Source organism: Dasypus novemcinctus, chromosome 7 (assembly GCF_030445035.2).
Source record: "Dasypus novemcinctus isolate mDasNov1 chromosome 7, mDasNov1.1.hap2, whole genome shotgun sequence".
NCBI classification, from domain to species: domain Eukaryota; kingdom Metazoa; phylum Chordata; class Mammalia; order Cingulata; family Dasypodidae; genus Dasypus; species Dasypus novemcinctus.
Genome location: NC_080679.1, coordinates 124,846,570 through 124,871,169, shown reverse-complemented (window position 1 = coordinate 124,871,169; position 24,600 = coordinate 124,846,570). Strand labels below are relative to the sequence as shown.

Here is a 24,600-nt window from a genome sequence, read left to right as displayed (position 1 = left end):
GACAATAATATAAAGAGTGAATAAAGGATAGCAACAGAACAAAGGTATTAGAAATGAAAAGCCAGAAAAATTGGGGGCTAAACAAATAGAGGTGGAATGTAAGAGAAACAATAAACAATAGAGGATAGAAAGATGTTAAGGAAAGGGGATAGCGTTGGTAGCCATAGAAAAGAGGAAATAGAGGATGGGGAAACACAGCAAATAAGAAACACTCCCTGCAGCCATAATATAAAAAAAGAAAAAAGAAGAAAGAAAATGGGGTGGGGGTGGGGGAAGCAACCAAGAAAAAGAAAAAAAAAAGAAAAAAGGCCATGGTGGGGGTTAAAGTGGTAGGAGAAATAAGAAAACAAGCCAACAAAAAAGACCAGACAATGCTTCAAGTAAGGAATCCTCTTTGCAGTTAAATAAACCGCTTAGGAGTCTAACCTTCCCCTTTATCCCTTCCTCACTTCCCTCTCTCCCAGGGCAGCAGGAAAGCTGCACAAGGGGCCCAGCAGGAGACACAAATGGGTGAACCAACTCGCCACAGGAAAAATTAATGACTCAGTTCTTGGAGAGAGCACCCACACCTTGCCAGGAACCCTAAATATGCTATTGGAAGCCTGCAAAGAATGCCCCACTGTCCCTCTCCCTCAGGTGTGCTATGGGAGGGCCAGTTACCTTTCTGACTCCACCCTCTCCCAGACCAAGTCCCCCATCCCAGGGCATTTAGGTAAATCGGGTTTTCTCATCAGATTCACCCCTGCGCCCCTTTGTTCCTCCCAGGCTCTCCCCAATCCAGCTGGCACACTCCTCCAAGCTCAGGAAAAAAAAGGGGGGGGGGGGCTCCAAAAAATTGAGCCTGCACTCATCAGGACCCTCTGTACCTCCCACCAAAACTCTCCCACTCCTGGAGGCAGTCATAGACTGGAGGGGAATCCTGGACTTTGGGGAGCCCTGGATTCGGGAAGTGAAGTCTGTTATGCTGCAGACCCGAGGCACCTGCGTCCACAAAACGCGGGCCATGGCAGTCCAGGAACATGGACTGGGGGAAGACACACCTGGGGAACATGGAGCTGGGATCGCCGCCGCGCACAACTGACAGTCCCCAGTGAAGCCACAGCCCTCAACCCTAGGGGGAAGGGCCCCGCCCTCCCACCACCTCCCACCTCAGTGTCAGAAACCCCCAGTCCCACCTCCAGGATGCATCACCCCTGTTGCAGTCCCCCTAAACCGACGTCCAGACACCTCGTGCCCTGCAGGCTGCTGAGCAGCCACTCCAGCAAGATTCCAACCCCACCCAGCCGGTGCTAAGCAGGAGAGACTATGGGGTGTACTCAGATGCCTTCTTGCCCCACCAAATTTGTATTTTTTTTTTTGAGTCTAATTATTGGCAGTCTTTTCTATGTTGATTTTTTAAAAAACTCCCAAAAGTTTTATTGAAATACTTTTACCCAGAGATATTCAATATTTTTTTAATATGCTTATATTTTCACAGTGTTTTTTTTCAATTCTGAAATCAAAGCACCAAAACTTGGGATTTATTTTTCTCTTGAAATTAACAGCATTCTATGCTTTGGCTCCTTCTCTCCACCCCTTTACATTCTTTGCCCTCTTGGCATCCTTTTTCCATTTCCCTTTGCTCTCTTGGTCCTCTATTCACTGCTGCCATCTACATGGTAATCGATAGAAGATCAGATTTCTGAAGCCAGAGGTCTGCTCTCAGCTCTATCACAGACATAGGACTTGGGAGGAGCCCTCTTGGCTCTGATGCCTCAGTGTCCTCAAGTATAAAGTAAGGATGGTTGCCCTCCACCTGAAAACCCTCTGTCATGTGAGTTTCCTGTTACAACTCAAATTGTTGATTTTACTAATGAAAAACAATTCTTACTAATTTCCCCATCTCCTCATTCTAACTTTTCTTTACTGGGTTTGCCACTTTGGGATTATTATTATTTTTGCCTCTTTTCTTCTCCCCATGTCTAATCTGGCCACACAGGCTTACCAATAGCTCTTCTACAAGGTTATGCCCAAATCCAACCTTCTTGACTCACCCTATGTCTTAGTCTGCCACAGGGCTACTGATGCAAAGTGCCAAAAATGGGCTGGCTTTTATAACAGGAATTTTGTTTGGGGTAAAAGCTTAGACGTCCATGGCCATGAAATGTCCAAATCAAGGCACCACAACTGATGTTTTTTCACCAAAGTCAGCTACTGGTGATTCTGGAGCCCTGCCAAGTGGCAAAGCAGGTTGACCACTGATCTCTGCTGAATTCCTTGCCTTTCCCTCCAGAATCCACTGTCTCCCCTGTGCACAAGCAGGCTTGGGGCTTGTCTGTTACTGGGCCTCCTCTCACTCTCAGCTGCTCCATTCTTAGCGAGTTTGGCTGTGAGTGATCAGGCCCAGGGCTCGTCTCTTTAGCCTTGGCTATTCCATGGGCCCACCCTCTCAAAGGCCTCTTTCTGTGCCTCTGTGCTCTCCTGGTTCTAGACTCCTGCACCTCTCTCAGCCCTTGGGGCTTCCCTGTTTCCTGCAGTCCTCTCTCTCACATGGCAGGATCAACATGGCACCTTCCTTTTTCAATGTGTGTCCATTCATGTCAAACCCAGCTAGAGGGCAGAGACTCAACCTGAATCACCCCTCACTAATGTAGTCCAATCAAAAGGGTATCACACCCACAGGAATGGATTCTTTAAAAAACATAAACTTTTTCTTTTGGGCATTCATAAAAGAACTTCAAACTGTCATACCCTTCCACTAACCTAACAGCATTTTGTGTTCACCCTTCTGCCTTTCTGCCTTCTCCTCTGCAGTCCACTCCTTGTGCCAGCATATGAATAATTCTTTTCTGATGCCTTTTTCTTCATGTTGTTTTCCCATTCAAGAGCGTACAGTGCCTCCTTAACACTGACCACCTCAGTCAACTCTAACATGGCCCAATGTTGTTCTCAAAGTGTGTTCTCTAGACCAGGAACTTGTTAGAAATGCAAATTCTTCACCCACTCCTCACCTGCTGAATCAAAGACTCTGGGCACAGCCTGGCCCCATGTCCCAGTCCTCCACGGATTCTGATGCTTACTAAAATCTGAGAACCATGGGTCTATAGCTTTGTTGTTGAAGAAATGCTTTTACCTGTTTTAGCTTATTTGCTCCTGATAACAACCTTGAGGTAGGTAAGCAGATTTCTGTGTTACAGCCATGAAAGCAAGAGTAAGTCATTCGCTCAGCAGGAAACAGTGGAGCTGGATTCTGACTTAGGCCCTTTGATCTCAAAGCTCACAACATGTGCATGTTCATTGCCCCATGCTGCCCATTGGCATGGGCTCTTTGCTTCCATCAAGTTCATTTTTAACTGATCTCAAAGCTCACACCCTGTGCATGTCCATTGCCCCATGCTGCCCATTGGCATGGGCTCTTTGCTTCTATCAAGTCCATTTTTAACTGATCTCAAAGCTCATACCCTGTGCATGTCCATTGCCTCATGCTGCCCATTGGCATGGGCTCTTTGCTTCCATCAAGTTCATTTTTAACTGATCTCAAAGCTCACACCCTGTGCATGTCCATTGCCCCATGCTGCCCATTGGCATGGGCTCTTTGCTTCCATCCAGTCCATTTTTAACTGTCCCCTCCTGCCCACTTTTTCCTTGCCTTTACCCTTGCCTCTCCAAGATGTGTGCTGCTTCCTTTATCTCCTGTTCAGGGCCACATGTAAAGTTGAACTCAGGCTCTGGTGGGTCTCAGTACCCTTCATTCATTCACTGATTCTTTGGACACTGCCTGGCATTCATCTTGCAGACTCGAGCAAAACTATCTTCTCCATTCACACACATGCCATCCCCACTCACAGACATCACAGTTTATGTTCTTTCCCCTCTCCCCCTGTCCCTCAAAAGCACCTCAAGTGTCGCCTTTCTTGACAGAAGCAGTCTCACCATGTGGGACTGATTTCTGTATGACTTCTCCTGGAGCTTCCCTAATAGCCCTAACTAGACCATAAGTTCCTTATAAACCCAATCTCATCTTCTCCTTTTTGGTTCCCATGCAGAAATATCCCCTGAAATGTTCTGCACACTAGAAGTATTTAAGAAATGGTTATTAAATGAAAGAACGAATAAATAATAACTTGATCTGAGATCAGACTCTTAAGTCAATACTCTGTTTCGATTAAATGCATTTGCCTGGAGTGAAAACTTAAATCTAAAAGGTGCTAATATTTTATATTCACAGAAAGTCCATGAATTTCATCCTAATTTTGACCCACTCATTAACAACACATGGATCAACAGGTTCAGGGCACAAAAGCGGTTTCAACAAGCAGCACGCAAGGTAAGTCTCAGCACCAGATTGAAAGTTTAATTTATTTGATCATCAGCACAAGGAAGTTGAACAGTCGTTTTTTTTTAATAATGGTTTTATTAAGATATAAATCACATACCATATAATTTGCCCCTTTAACTTGTACAATTCAATAGTTTTTAATATATTCACAGTTGTGCAGCCATCACCATTATTTATTTTAGTAAGTTCATCACCTCTGAAATAAACCCCAGTCCCATTAGCAGTTTCTCCCCATTTCTCCCTCTTGCCCTCCATCTTCTGGTAACTGCTCATCTACTTTGTGTCTTTATGGATTTTGCCTACTCTCCACCTTTCGTGTAAAAGGAATCCGACATTTTTGTTACTGGTTTCTTTCCCTTAGCATGTCTTCAAGGTTCGCCCGTGTTGTTGCATGTATCATCCCTTCATTCCTTTTTGTGGCTGAATAGTATTCCATTGTATTAGTAAACTGTATTATTCATGCATTCATCAGTCAGTGGCTGCTTGGGTTGTTTCTACCTTTTAGCTGTTTTGGATTATGCTGCTATGAAAGTTGGTGTACAGGTTTTCAGGTGGACACATGTTTTCACATCTCTTGGATATATACTTTGCAGTAGAGTTGCTCTAGAACAAAGGGAGTTTGATGGATTCTTTCTGGAGAGAACAATTGATAATTCCTGTGGGATCTTGCTTCTAAAACTCAGGCTGGTGGCTGAAAGTGATGAGGCTTGATCCACCTCACACTGGTCTCCACGAAATACATTTCTAAGCATGGCTCCAGTGGCTTCCTCTTGTCCGGCTAAAATGAGGACTTGTTAGCCTTTGATGTCAGCAGTGTTCAAGGTACCATCAAGTCTGGCTGCAGCCACTCTTCGCCAGTCCCCTACTGTCCCCTTGTGCTCTCCCTGTCCCTCTCTTCTTCCAAACACCCCTTGCTCGTTCCCTACCACAAACTTGTATGTTTACACCTCATCCTCTGACTAAAATGCCTCTTCAGGTCTCCTCTATCTGTCTCCAACCCTCCCTGTTCTTTGGGCTAGCTCAAGTTCACCTTTCCTGGGAGAAGCAGTCCTTCAGCGCTTTAGTCCTGGGGTCTTCTTGGTACCCCTTGCATCTTGTGCCATCTGTGGGTCTCTGTCCCTGCTATGAGGTGAGGCTGCCCTGGGGACCATGAGGCACCTCCAGCAGGTCAACTCTGTAGAGCTCAGGCCTGAACTCTGGAGCCTGAATGCCCAAGCATAATTCTTGTAGCTGCTTCTCATAGCCTTATGCTCCTGGACTAGTTCCATAACCTCTGTGTCTTAGTTTCCTCATCCATACAAGGAGGATAATAATAATACCTTTCTTGAAGGGTCACCATGAAAGTTAAATGAGAAATTACACTAGGAACCCCCAAAGTTTGAGTTAAGCATTATCTTTCAAGCAGACCTTCAGCCTGGGTTGGTGGCCCCATTGAGTGACCTGGTCACCACCAACCAAGGCCCCTAGAGAGCCAGCGTTCCCAGTGAAGCTTTGCTGAGAACACATACAGAGAAGAAGGTGGTGGACAGAGACAGGCAAAGTGAGCTCTAGGGAGGAGGCTGCAGCAGTTGACAGAGGGGACAAATCAGCAAGAAGCTGGCCAGCCTTGCTTGCTGCAAGTGGGGCACCTGAACCCTTCTGGAAGGAGCCCTCCAGCCTAACAAAGCCCTGTCCAGAGTCATGTGCTTTGTTCTGAGTGCTGGCTCTCAATCCTTTCCTAGTCATGGAGAGTCCTACCAGTCCTAGGTCCAAATATATATTCCACCCAGTGGCTTCTTGCCATAATCCCAGGTAGTCACAGCCCAGGCCCTTAGCTCCAGCCTGGGCTGCGCCATAGGCCCCCTGCTTCCAGTCTCCTCTCAGCAGCCAGAACAGTGGCCTTTCCGAAGCTTAATGAGGATAGCAGCTCTCCCTTCAGAAAACCCTTCTCATTACAATTAGCATAAAATACCCATTTTAAAAAATCAAGGCTACAGGGCCTACTGGATCTCACTCTGTTCCTTAAGTATATCCTCAGGATCTTTGGATTTGCTAGTTTCCTTTCCTTGAAACTCTTCCCAAGGTGACCTCATCACTATTTCCTCATCATCCCAGTCTCAGATCAAACCTCCCCTCCTCAGAGAAGGCCTTCTCTAATGACCCTTGCACAAGGGACCAGATCCTCTTCCAGTCCTTCTGTCATGCCCTTGTCCATTTCCTTACAGTGCTGGTTTGTTTTCCCACCTAGGAGCTTATTGTGGCCACTCCCTCCCCTCCCCACACAACTTGGACTCTCAGCTTCAAGCAGGCTGGAACTACATCAGCTCTCCACTGCATCCCCAGCTCTTTGACTAAACAGGCCCAGAGTAGCCAATTGAGAACATTTGTTGAATGAAAGGGTCTCTTACAGAATGGCAAAGAGTGTTCATCATGGAACCAGTGATCTCTTCAGTCCCAGCTCTTGTACCTTCACTTTCAGTGGCATCCTCTCTAAATTTCAAGCAGGGTGGAGTGCATTATCAGGGCCCCTAATTCAAAGCTTTCTCTAGAATCATCTGTGTCTTCTGGCCTTTGGCTCTGAAAATTGCACAGTGGTAGCATTTTTCCTCAGATGCCTCCAAAAGAAGTGATGTAGAACTAATCCTTCTTTCCTGCTCTGGCAACATGTGAAAACCAGGGCTCATAAACTGGGTGGGACGAGCTCACCTGTTCCCCTGGTCTTTATTTATTTTCAAGCAAGTCACCCACTGCCTAGACCTAGAAGTCCCCATGGCCTCCGCGTGCGGCAGTGTGACGCTTTGTGAATTCTGACTTAGAGTGCTCCCTCAGCCCTCAGTTGTGGTTGAGGGAAGTGAATGAAATTGAGCTCCACAATGAGCACGTATCAATTATAACTTGAAATCATTGTTCTTCCCAATTCCAGATCATGGTTCACCTGCGATTAATCCGTATGCTGAATGCTGTTCATGAAATTGACAAAGCGAGGCCACTAAAAGGGGTTGGTCAAAGAAAACCATCACTTTTAGGTAAAGTATATCTTTGAACTTCAGCAATTTCAACCATGACTGAGGTTCCATTATAATAAATTTAGCTGAAAAGGAATAGTATTTTCAAAAATCATGCATCTTACTTTCTTATAGCTGCTGTAACAAATTACCACAAAATTAGTGACTTAAAAACAGAACAAATTTAGTGTCTTAGAGATCTGGAGGTCAGAAGTCTAAAATGAAGGGGTCAGTAAGGCTGCTTTTCCTCGCGGGTTACTGGAGAGAAGCCGTTTCCGTGCCTTCTCCAGCTTCAGGAGGCGGCCTGCATTCCTTGGCTCTTGGCACCTTCCTTTCATCAGTCCAATTTCTTCCTCCCCTTGGCTCCCCACCCTCCCCCTTCCCTACCCTCCTTTCTGTACTGGGGATTGAACTGGACCTTGTACATGGGGGCGGGTGCCCACCTACTGATCTACATCCATGCCCCCTTCAACCTTTCTTCATTGGTCATCAGGTCTCTCCCTGCCTCTGGCCCTCCAGCCTCTCTCTTATCAGGACCCCTGTGATTACATTGGGCCCACCCAGGTAATCTAGAATCATGTTTCCATCTCAGAATCCTTACTCACCTCTGCAATATCCCTTTTACCTTGTACTGGAACATGCTCCCAGGTTCTGGAGATTAAGACACAGCCGCCTTTGGGGGCTGTTACCAGTCTGCCACATCCCGTAAAGCAAACCTTCATGCTGGGTCTGGCCAAAATACCTGCCCAGTTGACAGCAGACAAGGCCGACCCAGGCCAGGTTGTGGCATCTGTGACATTGGACTGTGGCTCCAACCTCTGGTTTTGTGTCTTCTGCTCCCTCTTGGAAGCAGGGGGACTAGGACCATTGTCACACTTGCTGATTGACTGAGTCTGGCATCATCTCAATGTAAAATTTTTACAGAAAGTTTTGATCTCATGTTGTGGGACACAAGTCTTTGCTATTTAAAAAATCCAACCCTCCAATCCCCAGGTTCGTTGGGGCTTGTTGGAGGCCCATTCTCAGTAGCTTCTGGGTGTCCCAAAGGCATAGTCCCATCCTCTCCCAATATCAGTCTTTCCAATCCATGGATCTTCTGAAGGTGCCCAGGTGGCCCTGACCCTTCCAGTCTCATTCTATTCTGCCTTGCCTGACTGTCTCGGCCTCCCTCAGGCTTGTCACCCTTGCCAGCAGCAGCCACATGCTCCTTTCTTCCTCACTGCCAAGATCCAGAAGTATGTATAGCCTGTGTTTTTCAAAACATTTTACAGCATTTTAATTATTTACACTTTTCCTCCCATTTTAGTTTGCTTTGTTGCAAAAAGCAGATACCAGAAAACGAGTTGGCTTTTCTTTTAAGATTTATGTATTTATTTATTTCCAACACACACTCCCGCCACACTGTCTGTGCTGGCTGTCTGCTCTCTATGTCTGTTTTTTGTGTGCTCTCTGTGTTGGCTTGCCTTCTTTTAGGAGGCACTGGGAACTGATCCCAGGATCTCCCATGTGGGAGGGAGGTGCCAAATTGCTTGAGCCACATCTGCTCTCTGCTTGCTCTGTCTCCTTGTTGTGCCTCCTCATTGTGCCTCCTCATTGCGTCATCTCATTGTACCAGCTTGTCTTCTTTAGCAGGCACTAGGAACTGAACCTAGGACCTCCCATGTGGTAGATGGACACCCAACTGCTTGAGCCACATCTGCTCTCCTCGACTGGCTTTGTACAGCGGGAATTTATTAGCTTACAAGCTCACTGATTTGAGAGTGAGAAAAATGTCCAAGTGAAGGCATCCTCAGGTGATGCTTTCTCCCTGAATACACTTGCCAGTGATCTTGTACTCCTCTGTCACATGGCAAGGCACATGGTGGCATCTGCGGGGCTCTTCCTTCTCTTCCAGGTTTCATTGCTTTCAGCTTCATGCCTCTGTAGTTTGCTGCCTCTGTCTCTCTGTTCATCCCATTTATAAAGGACTCCAGTAAGAGGATGAAGCTTGTCAAAAGGCCCTACTTCAAATACATTTGCACCCACAGGAATGTACTCGCTTTAAGATAATGATTTTCTGTGGTCCATACAGTTATAAACTACCATACTTCCTGTATTGTTTATGTCTCTGATTTTGAACTTCCAATCGAGAAACTGTCTGTATAAAAAATATTTAAAAATTTCTCTGCATATTATGTGTGGCTGTCTCTAAAATCTACTCATATACTTCTTTAGTTTAATCTTTTCTTTTTTCTTTCCTTGCAAAGACAAAGAATATTCATGAGAAATACCTTAATTGGGAATTATAAGTTTTGGGAAAAATATTTTAAAACAAATTTTTTCTTTAAAACTGGAGAAGCAGTTGAGCTTAGGAAAAAAGGGGATAAAAAATGGGGGAAACTATATAGACATCTTACTTTTGCAGTGGTGTGTGACACATATCCAAGAGGCGGTCAAAATATTAAACTGAAGATGGTAGTTTCCCATAAAATACTTTAAGAAGCCCTAAAAGTGCTGTTTTCTCTCCACCCATAGACGAAATTCCCTCCAAATACCTTTTTCTGCCTGGGATGAGTCAAGATGATTACTCCATCCAGTTCTCTGTGTCACCCAACGTTGTGCTGCCCTTTGCCTTCCCATCCTACAGTCCTCCACAAGGCTCCGATGAGTTAGTGGGTGCTGTTAGCCTGAGGCATGGGAGAGGATGGGGTCCGACCATAGTTGGGCAGCCAAGGCAAACTCCAGTCCATTCCCATCCCCTAACCTCTTCTAGGGACGTTCTCAAGGAGATCTGTGCCCAGGGAACTGGGCCCAGTGGGAAACCAGGGATCATCTCTTTGCATCTGCCTTGCATCTGATACACCTGTGCAGAGCTTCCTGGTAAACTGGGCTGGGTCTTGCCCAGCCTGGAATCTGGCTCAGAGCACTAGAGCCCTTTCCAAGAACCCAGACCCAAGAACTGGTGTGAGAGCAGAAGGGCAGAGAGAGAAACCAAGAGAGCCAGGCCTGGCTCCAGGAGACAGGCTTTGCTCATCAGAGCCCTTCTGCTGCATGGGGTAATGGGTATGCCAGAGAAGGGCAGCCCCCAGATTTGTCACCCAAGCTAGTAATTAGGAAATGTGTCCCCAGAATCTAAACCATCAGACTCACAATTCTCTCCCTATACGTAGTTCTCTCTTTCTCTCTTAAAGGGGGTGGGCAGGAGGTATGACAGTTCTTTTTCTTATGGGCATAATGATGCATTATAATAAAAATAATAGCTAACCTATACAATGCATTTACTGAGCGTCAGGCAGTATCTAAAGAGCTTTAGTGGTATCCACTCATTTGATCTGCGACAAATCTATGAGAGTGCCTTATCATTTTACAGATGAGGAAACTGAGGCACAGGGTCACATAGCCACTAATAAAATGTTGCCCACATTCTCCAAGTTAATGATAAAAAGTGTGATTAAATCAATATCGAAGAGTATATGCAAAATGATTTTTAATTTCAGAGAATAAATGTGCCATTCATATTCCAAAATACTTGCTAAGCATTGCAGATTAATGTCCTCAAGAATTACAAGATCAACTCTCAGAATCCATGTGTTTTTTCACATAAATAATTAAATGGCTTAAAATATCAGACTATTTATCTCATATGAAATAATATATTTGTGATTTTCAAGCAAGAATAAATGCCTAATACTCAGTAATTAATGAGGTATGGATGAAAAGCAATTTCCACATGTTCCTTTGGAACCCATCTGAGTATCTTGAATAATTCAAACCTTATACATTTCCTTTGGTCCTTAAGTTCTATGAAGACTTCTCTGCTGGTCAGGGCTGATGAAAAATGGAATGTTCACTTTTCTTATCTATAAAGTATTATTGATTCCATAAATTTCTGTATTTCATCCTTCCTATGATCCACATTCTTTTTATATTTATCATCTAAGTAATTCAGAAATATTTCATGCAGAATTGCCTATTAGCATGGTCTCATACTAATTTAGTGACGGTGTCTTAGCATAGATGAAATACGGTATTTCTTGAGTGCACATAATATGTCAGCCACTATCCTAGGTTCTGTGGGTGTCTGAGACAGAGATTAGCACTCAGAATGCGTATTAGGGGTGCTTTTAGGATTAGCACGTGTGAGGGGGCAGGGACAGAAGGACTGGGAGGGACAGAGGCTTCAATCCACACATCGGCTGAACTGCGATGAGCTCTGAAGCTGCGGTAGTTAGAGGCCCATGTATTTATACCCTTGCCTCTTGACCTTCAATGAAGTCAGTGCCTGAAGAGGGTTGACCCTTAGAGCTGTTTCTCTCAAGAGGACTCCTGGCAGCTTGGAGACATCGTCCTTCGCCTGGAGGGGATTCTGGGTGGTGCTACAGTAGAAAATAAAAAAGATAAATCACATACAGAATCTTCCCTCAAGGAATTCATCACTCCTGAGGAGATGAAACATGAATGCAAATAAGTACAATTCCAACTTGGATCTGTATTGTAGCATCAAAAAGTAGTATAACTTCTTTCCTCAAGTATGACCCTAGAATGTAGGTACCCAGTTTCATAGATAGCTTTATGGAAGAATCAAACAAAGTCCTCAGGGTTTAAATTAAGATTGAAGTCATAGGCATAATGGACTAAAGGCATTTTCACCCCACTGCCATTCCTTGAAACTGGAATGGAAAATGCAGGTGAAAGCTCCATTTTCAATGAAATGAGAAACTAGTCGCAAACCATACATTATACTGTACGTCCAGCCCAAATCATAAAATTTGAGTCAAACCCCCCAAGAAGCTATGAGCCTGTCCATCCTTCTTAAGGCTTAGGGCAGGATGCCATTTTTTCTGGTATCACATCCCTAAAAGGCCTGCCCAGGGATTCTTTGATGGTAGTTACAAGCAGGTCAGAGGCATGCAGGGAAGGAGGAGGGACTGCTGTTGGAGATGCAAAATGGCAGGGGAGGTCAAGGCAATATGCCAGTCATAATCTGTGGTCTACCCTCCTCTCCAAGGAAAATGGATAGAGGTGAAGCTAGTGAAGGAGGGAAGGAAAGCAGCACCCATCAGATCACCAAAAAGAAAGCTGGTTATTTACAGAGTGTCTCTGAGAAAATACCTTCCTTCTGGACCCCTGAAAAACAAGAGAGAGACTTATATCCAGGATGGAAGGCATTACAAATTTGAGAGATAAATCCAAACTGCAGTACCCTGCTTTATTCCTCTCCACTCTAGTCTGCAGCTAATGATCTCCATGGAACTGTCTTCATTCAAAGATGGATGATAACCAGAACGGGGTCAGTAGAGGATTTTGCCTAGATACCAGGGCAGAGCAGTGAGAGGAATGGGAATGGAGGAGGAAGAAGAGGAAAAGAGAAAGGGCGTCAGCAGATAAGAACATTAAGTAGAAGAAGAATTGACCCAGGAAACAGAGGAAGAGTTTGGAGGTGGAAGGCAATCTTCATATGCTCAAAAATTTTTTAGATATTACTATCTTCCTGAAACAAGAATTCGTAAAGGTGATATGGGGAGAGGGGCATTCTAGAAATTGTCATGTTCTTTTCAGTTTCACCTCAGTTTCCTTTTCTGTTAAACTTAAAAATTTCCTTTAATGTTTGCTGTAATTTTAGAACCATATATATTTGGATCCCATTTCCAAAAGTTGCTTTCATCTTTATGCCTGTATATAGGCAGAAGAGATCTGAAATCATGTTTACCAAATCCAAATGCTAGAATTTTGAATGAATGTTTACCTTCTTTTAGTACTTTCTTATTGCTTGATTGAAAAAATGAGCATTGTCATTTTTACAAACATGAAACCACAAATCCAGAAGACTGTGATATATAATCATTATTCCCCTTTTGAAGAGGAATACCAGTGAAAATTCTAGAAATACTCCTTTGGACCACATGAACTTACTGCTAGTTAACCACTTTTGACCTACATAATTTGCAGTTTCATATGAAATTTTTCAGGATAGCAATGCCAGACAAAAGGATAGATTTGAATATTAGAAGCTTCCCTCCTCCCCAAGGCCAACCACAATTGGCTTTTAATCAGGAAAACATCCTGGGCCATCAGTGAATTACAACAGTCATCATCTCCATATCTCTCCATATCTCAGCAGTGATTTGAGAGTAGAGCCAACTAGTATTCTTCCAGGCTGGTTTTCCAATCAAACTGCTGATTGATTCCACAGCTATGTACAACCTGAGGAACAGAGGCTTAAACACACCTCTGCATGCGACACTCTTGGGAAATGAAAAGAAAGATGAAAATGGTTGGTTGCTGGAGTTTTCCTCTTTGAGAAAGAATAGAAAAGACCTCAGAGACAGACATGCCTCCAATGCCAATTCCTTAAAAAGGCAGAGTGTGCGTTTTGGGCTACAGGCTTGGGTTTCAGTCCTGGTACCACCAAGCACCTATTCCTTAATTCTTTGGAGCCTCAATTTCCTCATCCATGAAGTGAGACCTTAAATTTTATCAGCTGTTGATAGGATTGGATGATCTAATACATATAGAGCTCTTCACGCATTTCCTGGCATATAATAAATGCTCAATATATGTTAGCTATTATGTATTATAACTGCCCCCACAGCTCCTAGTAAGGGCATAAGTTAGGATCACAAATTCTTCAAGTTTTCTTTATGAGGCTATCCCAAACAAAGAAAGATGAACCTTGTACAGTGTTTTTTTACCTGACTTGGTGAATGCTTACTTTCCTAAGAAATCAACTCCTTTACACCTGTACAGCAGACTTTACACCCTGCTGTCCACTTGGACTACAGGTATACAGTAGTGTCTGTATTCCACCCCATGCTAGCGTCACTTCAGAGAGAAAGCCAGTGCCTTGCAACACTTCAGAGTGCCATTCTAGTTGTATGTTCTGTCAGCAGAAGTAGAATTTCACCTAGTCTTTAGTAAATTAATAAGAAATCTCATCCAAGTGGTATAAAAACCAGGGCAAAAATCAATCTCAGATTATTTGGTGCTACCAATAACTACTTTCCTATGGTAGGAAATCAGAGAAAACTAGGTTTCCTCATAATTCCTGGGCTGATGTTTCTTGGTGCATTTTGAGTTGTTTGGACCCAGTTTCAAGTTTACCACTGGCATTTGTGTTCCTCCAGCTCAGTGGGAATGTGGCCCTCCTCAGTCCTGAGAGGCATAACCAGAGCTGCTCAGTACCCTGTGCGTGGAGTAGCAACTGGGGTCGGGAACAGTGTTCCTTGAGAACTGTCAAATTCCCCTTTCAAAATGTAGTGGAAATAGAAGCTTTTACTCTGTGGATTATGTGCCAATTTTAAACTTTTCACACTTTAGGCTCCTGATGGTCTTGGACTGGTCCCAGTTAAGTCTTCAGAAGTTCAGATCAAGCAGTGTTATTCCTTCTTGAATTTGCAGGTCAGACCTGTCACATGGCATTCGTTGATTGTGTTTCTTATGAAGTCAACAAAATATTTTAAAATTTGAATTGTATTATTTTATCATTTTGTTCTATTATGGGTGATACTGGGTAGCACACTACGTATGTTTTTCTGCTGTTATTTTATTGTATGTGTGAGGTGTAACAGATCCTTTTTGCTGAACGTGGCTCACACAGAGCAGTATCTTAACTATGATATACCACAGATTGTGCATACATGAAGCTCTGCAAACTGCGTTTATTAGAAACTTGAGGAAAAAATGCAAGATGAAGTGAATAAGAGTTAGTTGACCTCTCTTGAGGTATATGACCACTTCTTTTTTTGAAAATGTAAATCATCTAAATTGACCAGCCAGTGTTGGGTGTCTTTCTACAGTTAAAACATCTGGTATGGGAGAGGAAGTATGAACCTTTATGTGTGGTGGGACACAGAAGAAGGCTCTGGACTGACATCTATCTGGTGCTGGTCCAAATTAGCAGTCGCCACAATCTCCAGTTACAACGTGATGCTTGTTTTACTTTTAACATTGGGTGGCTCAGAAATGCTGTTGTTTAGAAATAGATCCCACCCACCCCTTGAAGTAACCCAGCATGTGTGGTAGTACTCAAGAAGGGTAAAGGATTTTGAAGGATATCCACTCAGTTGTCTTCTTTCATTGTCAGGTCCCTCAAGTGTACCAAATCAAGGGGTATCAGCCATTCTCTATCCAGAAGTCATCGACAAGTTACAAACCTCAAAAGCTTGCTCGAGCCCTGAAGCAAGGAGCTGAGGTAACATGTCCCATCTCCCAGAATTGCCCCAGACTCCCTCCCCCACCCTACTGTGGCCTAGAGTCTAACTGCCTCCTTTGGTCCTTGTGAAGGACGAAGCCACCACCATCATCACCCTTCCAAAGCAGGATGCCATGCCTCAGCTCTCTGGAAAGACCTCGATCTTGAACATGAAGCCACCTGAGGCCTTGGCCAAGTCCCTAGACTATGATCAGCTTTATATTTTTGTAAGTGACAATCTTTTGTTCTCTGTTCCTTTATTTCAACAGTGAATGACTTTATAAGAAAACTGAAGCATTAATAGGGAATATGTTTCAAATGTTAAATTATATCTCATCTTGGAAATTGCATGCCAGCATTTATTATTTGGAGAATATCTGCATTTCTATCTTTCAAGAATTGTAGCATTTGTATTCATGCTTTTGTCATTAGCTGTACATACATTCATGGTATTATAAATGAAGAAGAAGAAAGAAAGAGAGAAAGAGAAAGAAAAAGAAAGCAAAATCACCCCAAACCCTGTCACTCAGGATTATTGTCACTACAGTGCTGTTTCCTTTTTCTGTCCTTGGGCAGAGATGTAAGTGTCCCTGCCACACATGCCACACATGCCTCTCAGTTTTGTGTTTGGTTTTTCTATAACCTCACTTGATTAACTGCCCTGAAGCACACTCTACTCAGGCCACTACCCTGCTCAACATTCTTCACTGGCTCCCTGTTTTCTGCGAAATCAAGCCCAATCTCCTGTTGGCCAGTAATAACACCCCAACCCTGTGGCCCCCTGCTGCACATGTCCCAGCCACATTGTGGGCCCTCTTCACTTACCCCTGTCTACCCTCACATGGTTTCTCTCTTCTATCCTTCCATTTCCGTCTACCCAATCCTGGTGGCATCAGATCCAGACAGGAAATCTGACAAGGTTCTATGTAATAATGCGACCATCAGTGAAAATCCACAATCATCGCCCAAGTTATGTTCTCTTTTTTTAAAGATTCATGCACACAAGCACACACCTGTGCACATTCACTTACACACGTGCACACATGGAATTAAGTATGGACCACAATGTAAGCACAGATGTCACCTTGTTTGAAAGCTATTGTCTCAGAGTCTATACATCAGTTTAAGTAAATATGATATGAGTAAGTTATAAGAATATTGCTGTGGAAGGGAAAAGGTTTTATGGTAGATGTGTGGGAGTACTGTATATTGTATATATGAATTACTGTGGTCTAGGGCTCTTGTAAAGAGAAAGTTTAATAATTAGAAAAAAGAAAAGAAAAAGATAGGATGTAGAATTTTTTCCAAATCAACACGTATTCTATATCTAACCTTTAAACCCATCGCTATATGCCATTTTACTAGTAAGGGATCCTGACATTATATTGGGCTTCAATTTTCAGGAAGTTTTGGATCACAGAGTGGTTCAACAATGGCAGCGGAGGAATACTGGTATAGGATACTATTGACAGGTGATATATGGCTGACAGGGAGCTATACAGGGCATATGTCCAGGGTGCATGGTAATGTTTGGATATACTCATAGTGGCAACAATTAAAAACTACAGCTGGGGGGGTACTGCATTCCTGGCCGGGGGTGCTCTGTCGTGGTCCCTAGGGGAGCAGCGGCAGTCCCCCAGGTGCAACGGTAAGGACCAGGAAGGAATGAGGGTCCAACAGTGAGACCATGACACTAATGACTATGCTTGTGAGCCTATATGCCTGAAATAAGAACAAGGCCTGGAGCAGCACTGTGCCTAGGAATTTCCTCCTGACAGCCTTCATGTTACTCAAATGTGGCCAGTCTCGAAGCCAAACTCAGCAAGTAAATGCAATGCCTTCCCCCCAGCGTGGGACATGACACCCGGGGATGAGCCTCCCTGGCACCGAGGGATCACTACCAAGTACCAACTGATGATGCAACTAGAAAATGACCTTGAGCTAAAGAGACCCACAGGTTCTATGGTCATGGCCAATGGGGTTCACTGCCATGTCAGATGGCCCTTCTTTGGAGCTGGTGTTTCTGCGTGATGAAACTGGACTCAGATGGGATCTCTTTTCACAAGACTTTCATGCTACTTTACTGGAATTGTAGTTGGTGTTGGGGTTTAAGATATATTTAGGGGATTTGAATCTCTGGATGGACAATATGATAGCCAGGCCCTGAGCCTCAACAGACTTCAGCTCGTACACTCTGATTTATTGGACTCACCCCACTCAGCTAAGATGGAGTTGAAGAAGGACAACCACCACACAATGGAGCCTAGAGTGCCTACAACTGAAAGCAGGAGGATTGCATCCTGTATCCATGTGGAATCTGAGCCTCCTCTTGACATAGAGGTGCAACAGACACAACCAATCCAAGGTCCACAGAGAAAAGGTGGAATTGGAGTGGGAAAAGTGGACATGGTGGCTGATGGGTATGAGGCATGGCAGGAAGAGATGAGATGTGGAGGCGTTTTTGGGACTTGGAGTTGCCCTGGATGGTGCTTCAGGGGCAATCACTGGACATTGTAAATCCTCCCAGGGCCCACTGGATGGAACGTGGGAGAGTATGGGCTATGATGTGGACCATTGACCATGAGGTGCAGAGATGCCCAGAGATGTACTTACCAAATGCAGTGGATGTGTCATGATGATGGGAGTGAGTGTTGCTGGGGGGGGGGGGGGGGGGAGTGGTGGGGTGGGGGTGGTGGGGTTGAATGGGACCTCATATTTTTTGAATGTAATATTTTTACAAAATGAATAAAATTAAAAAAAAAAAAAAAAAAAAAAAAAAGAGTACCTGAGACACTACTTAGGCATCTTCCGTCTCTTCCATATAAGCTCTGCCTCTCATGTGGGCAGAGCTGCTGATGGTCATAGCCAAGGTTGCTCAGCTACTTGGTGTAAGAGCAGCAACAAAAACCCACCTGAGAGCCCAGATTCCCTACCTTGCCCCTGCTCCAAAATTGAGGTTCCCTTCCTCTGTGAGCTGTGATGTTAGCACTTTGGCCATCATGGGACGCACTCCTCATAGTCTTATTGGGTGAGGGAAGTGTTCCACAGAGACATGGAGAATCTTATAGCTGGAACTCACCTCACAGGACATTTCCACCTTTCATTTAGTGGCAGGGTCCTCTCATCAAATGGAATCTGACCTGGAAAGCCAACAGGTAAAATGGAGGCGGCTCTGGCTGCTCAGATTGCGTTGGGGTCAGGGGCTCTGCCCACACCTCCTCTGCCCTCAGGGCATCCCCAGAGGGGTGTCCCTGCACAAACCTGGGCTTCCCCACGGTAGGCTATAAAACCTCTCTTCCACCTCTGGTCCCCAGATCCACCCATTACGCTCCTCTCCCATTCTAACAGAGGGAAACCTGCAGCCTCGAGAGGTCAAGAGAATTTTCCCTAGTCAGGCTCGTACTTTCTTGGAAAGTATCAGAATTTATTTATTTATCCTTTAATTCCACAAATACTTGGGCACAGATTCCATGTACAGGGTGGGAATCCAAGCACGGCTGTGCTCAGGGACAGCCTCCTCTATGGCTCCTTTCTATGAAAGCCTTGTGTTCGTATCATTCCCTACTTTTTGCTAGTGGACACGAGCAGAGGACGAGGGAATCTGAGGCCCTGTGCTCTGGGGAGCATTATCAGGGATGGTGGCTAGATCAGATGCCCATTTCGCTCCCGTGGAATTTTTGGGTCTATCAGCTCTGCCTGTGTTTGGAAGACAAAAAAATCTCAGGATTTGCTTGCAGAGCTAAACTTTCTAGGTAAAGTTTCACCTATGAAATTTTCCCTTAGTCATGAATTTTTGTTCCTAATTTACAATCCGCTCTTATACTATTTTCTCCATTAAGAGATTCTTAGTGGACTATAAAATTTGTCCCAGTAATTTCACATACTAAAATGTAGTCATTGGTTTCAGATCATTGGAAGTCCCCAGGGGAAGTGGACTTGGCCCAGTAGTTAGGGCATCCATCTACCACAGGGGAGGTTTGCGGTTCAAACCCGGGGCCTCCTTGACCCGTGTGGAGCTGGTCCATGAGCAGTGCTGATGCGTGCAAGGAGTGCCGTGCCTCATGGGTGTCCCCATGTAGGGGAGCCCCACGCGCAAGGAGTGTGCCCCGTAAGGATAGCCACCAAGTGGGAAAGAAAGTGCAGCCTGCCTAAGAATTGTGCCACCCACATGGAAAGCTGACACACAAGATGATGCAACAAAAAGAAACACAGATTTCCATGCCGCTGACAACAACAAAAGCAGACAAAGAAGACACAGCAGATAGACACAGAGACCAGACAACCGGGGTGGGGAGGGGGGAGAGAAATAAATAAAAAAATACATCTTTAAGAAAAAAAAAGAAAGAAAGTCCCCAGGATGTAGAGATATATTTACCTATTTCCTCTAAAAGTATTGGGAAAATTGGCAGAGGTTCCCTATTTCTCAATCTTGCCCCACATGGATTTTTCAATAACTCTAAGCCCAGAGCCTCTTGATAGGAAGGCAGGTTCCTGTCTTCTAAGGACATTACCTGGGCATATACTCCAGCAAATAACAGTGTAAATGAAGAAAAAAGGAACACTTGGCTTTCAAGAAATAATAACTGACTTCCACTCTGTCCAAAATGAAGTAACAGGGTCTGAATTTCCTTCCCATCCTGCCTGAATCAACTGAGAAACTGACAAACATAGGAAAACATACATTGGGTATCAACTAACAAAGGACAGTGATCCCTGAGAGATGTTAAGTAACAGAGCCTTGCGGGTTACCTGGAGAGAGCATCCAAGCTGCAGCAAAAGTTGGGGAACCCACACTAAGCCCAGGATTCTTCCTAAGTTTATGAGAAGGAATGAGGGGGCTAAGGGGCTGAGAGGTCATGGGACAGGATACAAGGGAGGAGAGAGGTGCAGAGAGAAAGTTCTGGAGCTGGGTCTCTCAAGTCAGCAGCTGAATACTGATCAGCACATGTGTGTCAGGAAACTGCCCAAAGCCAGGAAAGAATAACTCCAAAGGACTCAAGGAGGGAAACCAGAAACTCACACAGGGCAAAGAGAGTTCCACTTCCCACTGCCAGAGTAGAAAACCCTGTAATTCAGGAGGCACCTGGTAGGGGACTGACCGCTGGCTCACCCAGGTGGCTATGAAGCATGACAGCCATTGGAGATGAGGAGATGGCCATTTCCAAAAAGGTTTCATTGACCACATTTGGCCTGAGGCTGACCAAGAGAGCTGGCCAAGTGGCAACCTTGTGGACCCTCTGTCAACCAGTGTAAGAGACGCTCCTGAGGGCCATGCAGCAAATTCTCTTTCCCCTGGTGTTGTACACATCTCCCCTGGTCACCACCTCATAGGGGACACCCAGTGCCACCCACGTCACACTCTGTCCTTGTCCCTGTGCCCTGACTCTCTCGCACTGAGTGCTCATTGAGATGTGTGCTGGATCGTTCCTTCCTGGGGGAAGGCAGACCCTCCGTGGCCCTCACTGCCTCCCTGCCTTCCCCCTCTCTTCACCTCCACCCCTTCAGCCAAATCCATCTCCCCATCACATCTCTGCACTAACATCCCCTGGTCTTTCCAGCCTCCTTAACTCCCACCCCACTCCTAGGTGCATGCTCTGCACCAGGACTCCTGCCCCTGCACCTGGGGCTCCCAGGCTTCCCTGGTTTGGTTTTGTTTCATTTCAGTGGGAGAGGGTTAGTTTCTTCACAGTGAGGTTGGGTTTCTGATGTCCACGAGGAGTCGGTGGCTATTTTATTGTTAAAAAATCATACAACAATCTTAGCTTAGATGTTCTGAAACATCTGTGATTAAACAACTGGAAGGGGAAGAAGAGCTTTTTTGGGAATAGGTGTTTTGTTGTGCATGCCCCAGGAGGACTATTAAAATTCTCTATATTTTACTATTATGATGTAATTGCTCCGTGCTTCCATCAGTTGTGCTGAAAAATTTGCATAAAATAATACCAACAAAAAATCTGGTGCAGACCTCCTGAAGGACCTGACCCTGCATCCAAATGGAGCCTTCCCAGGTTAAAAACATTACCCAAACAATGTTAAGCATTGACATTTCCTGATATGATATGTCAAATGTCATCCTCTCCTTTTTCTCCTTTTCAAAGTCATTAAATGACAAAGGAGGCTCTTTTTGTTTTCAAAACCAGAAGCTTATTTGCTTTTCAGCCAGTTGGCTTTTTCCATATTTCCTGTAATTCATCAAATTTCAAAAGAAATACTTAAGTCATTGTAGGCTGCCATTTCAGTTTTACTTGTTTCCAAGTGACTCAGTAAATCTACGTAGGATGAAATGAAGCTCTTAAACCTGAAAAGCGGCCTGTATGAATGACTGTGACATTTAAAAACCCTGCCAATTTGAAGACACCTCTGCTGTCCTGCTTCTCTACCCCTGACAAGATGACCTGGAGTTGAGTGTTGGTGCTGGTGGGAGCCAGAGGCACTGGCTGGCAACTGTCCTGGCCCAATGCTGAAACTGGTAAACAAAAAGGAATCTTCCTTTCTCTTCCTCTCTCTTCTGTAGAATCCCAGCCCGGGCTTATTTGCTGTGATGCACCCTCTCACCTACATGGAAACTGTGATAGATTATCATCTGTGCCCTCACCCCAAGTACGAGTTCACCAAAGAGTCCCACATCGGCTCCACTATTCCTGTCACCCAAAAGCACTTTCTCCATCACACGGTAAAGCCATCACCGGGCTGCCAGCTGAGCTGGCCCTGGGTTGCAGGGAGGTGCAGGGCCTGAGGGCAGCAGGTCCCCACTGGGGTTGAGGAAAAGAAGGCTTGCAACCTCCACCAAGAGCGACAGCCTCAGTGGCTTCCGTTCATTCTACTCTGCCAGCCCTGTCGCCTCCTGCCCACCCATAGCCGCCTCTCGGGCTGCATGTTGCCCTTTCCCCAACATTCTCTCTTGCTTTTCTCTTGAAGGCTACTCCTGAGGCTCACTGCGTTCCCATTTCAGCCGTGTAAAGAGGGTCCCAAGGTGGGAAGAACCCATGGGCAGATGCCCTCTTTCCTTTGGCACTGCCAAGTATGTAAAACTCAGGAATGGGCACAGTGGTGATGTGACAGGTACACAGTAAGGGAGGTGGCACAGAGATGTCCTTCTCCCCCCAGGAGACTGGGCTGTCCTGAAAACCCACCATCCAGGACACCCCTTGTGTGGGTGCACTCAGGCCACTCAGACCCAATAATTCCCAAGTTCAGTTCATTACTGCACTTGGGCGATTACCTGGGTCTCCCTGAGCCCTCTCTCCCTCATTCACTCGTCTAAACATCAGTGGGTCCCCGCAGTCTGCTTGTTCAAGTGCACGTGGATCCATCCTCTCCATTCTGCCCCATTGCCGACCACTGTCACAGTCACTATCCCCAGAAGGCTCCCTTAGCTGCATTGCTTTCTAGCTCAGAGGCCCTTGGTGGCTCCCTGCTGCCCACAGGAGCAGCTCCAAGCTCGTGAACTTTGCCGACAAGGACCTCTGTGACCTGCCTGCCTCTCCATTCACACCCCCCTCTAGTCCCCAGCACACACCCTACACCCCCCTGAGCTGGTGGTCCCCAGCAGCGCCCTCCTTCATCTGCACACATGCTTCATATGCTCGCCCGCCTCCCCCCTGCCCGGAGTGCCATTTGACGAGCTACCCATCGTCCTGGAATATTGCACTAGCCTTGCATTTGCAATCACTAAAACAGACCACAAAAGCCAAATCCATCCCCCCTTAAGCAGATATCCCTTCCTACTGTGTGAAGGAAGGAGAAAACAGGTCTCCTTTGTCCCTATTTTATTTCTGTGTCGTCTTGTTTAATGCTCTTTGCTGGTGCAGTTGTCTCTTAGCTTCAGAAAAATTAAACTTAATGGAATAAAAAATTTTGGAGCTAAACTTTCCAGACTGAAAAACTGGAATCATTGCCCTGAAGGCAATGAAAGTTCTTCCTAGCCTTTACCTCACCACACAGTGGCTTTATACTTGAGGTCATCTGCTGGTTTTCATTATAGGACATTATTCCTGGAATAATGCACTGGAAAAGTTTCCAGTCCCTGGTTCTTTCATCCCTGCCCGACACCTCTAAGGCAGAGGTGAGCCAGAGGTAAGCTGAAGCTCATCTGTTTGTGTCACAGAGGTTGTGATCCTGAAAAGTTAAATGTTGAAGCTATGTCAAATTATATTTTTAAGGCATGAGAAAAGATTGCTTCACTGAGAACTCTGATGATATATTGACTGATTTTCATATTTCAAATTTGTCTTGAGGTACACCTTTAAAAAAATGAATGTCACAGGGGGCTATTTGACAATTCTCAAGTAAAGTTGACAGCTGATCCACATAATTTATTGGAAATATTAAGTCATTTTTAAAAAGTCCAGTGTGTCCCCCAGTTGCTGAGATTAAATATCTACACACCCTATATCCAATTCCAAAGGATCTTCTCTCTCATATCATAACCTGGCATTAACTGTGATGCCCCATGGCTAGCTCAGCTACACATACAACCTAGAACATGTAAGTGAGATAAATTCCTTGAACCAAAGAAAGAAGAAATTATGGTGACCATATTTTTGCAAATTTTCTTATTTCTACCTTCAAAGCCCTAAGATATCAAATAAGTAGCCTGATGCTTTGTCTTTAGGACTCTGCTCAGCTAATAACCCCTTGAATTTACATCTTTAGCCCCTTGTCTTTATAAGTAGATTTTAAAAAGTTCTTGGTCAGCAAATGTGGCTGACATACCAAAATGATGACCATCAGCTATCACCTTTTGTTCAACACCTTTGATCTGGAATGAGGTTTCCCACCACAGTTGGGCAGAGGCCCGTTGTCTTAGTCTACCAGGCTGCTTTGACAAGTACCACACAATGGGTTGATTTAAGCAACAGCAATCTGTTGGGTCAAAGTTTTGAGGTGAGAAGAAGTCCAAATCAAGGTGTCAGCAAGCCGAGGCTTTCTCCCCAAGACCTATATCATTCTGGGGCTGCTGCTGGCTGTTCTTGGGGTGCCTTTGCTTGTTTCCCTCTCTGTCATCACACGGTGATGTCCTCTCCTTTCTCTTCTGGGTTCTGCTGACTACTGGTTCTGACTCCTCCCTATCCTGCTTATAAAGGCCTCCAGTAATCTGGATTAAGGCCCACTCTCCTTCATTTGGG

General features: G+C 45.0%; 1 protein-coding gene and 1 pseudogene across 1 annotated transcript in view; one reads left to right on the top strand and one right to left on the bottom strand.

Annotated features, from left to right (window-relative positions):
- The window catches only part of LOC101434497 (cilia- and flagella-associated protein 221-like), a 220,772-nt pseudogene that overhangs the window by 159,195 nt on the left and 36,977 nt on the right, over positions 1-24,600 (bottom strand).
- The window catches only part of LOC101427756 (cilia- and flagella-associated protein 221-like), a 94,567-nt gene that overhangs the window by 54,801 nt on the left and 15,166 nt on the right, over positions 1-24,600 (top strand). The window contains exons 14-21 of the mRNA XM_058301133.2: positions 4,208-4,306; positions 7,221-7,323; positions 9,817-9,953; positions 14,599-14,679; positions 15,365-15,472; positions 15,565-15,699; positions 21,987-22,145; positions 23,457-23,548. Coding sequence (XP_058157116.1) covers positions 4,208-4,306; positions 7,221-7,323; positions 9,817-9,953; positions 14,599-14,679; positions 15,365-15,472; positions 15,565-15,699; positions 21,987-22,145; positions 23,457-23,548 — 914 coding nt within the window. The remainder of the gene's footprint in view (positions 1-4,207; positions 4,307-7,220; positions 7,324-9,816; positions 9,954-14,598; positions 14,680-15,364; positions 15,473-15,564; positions 15,700-21,986; positions 22,146-23,456; positions 23,549-24,600) is intronic.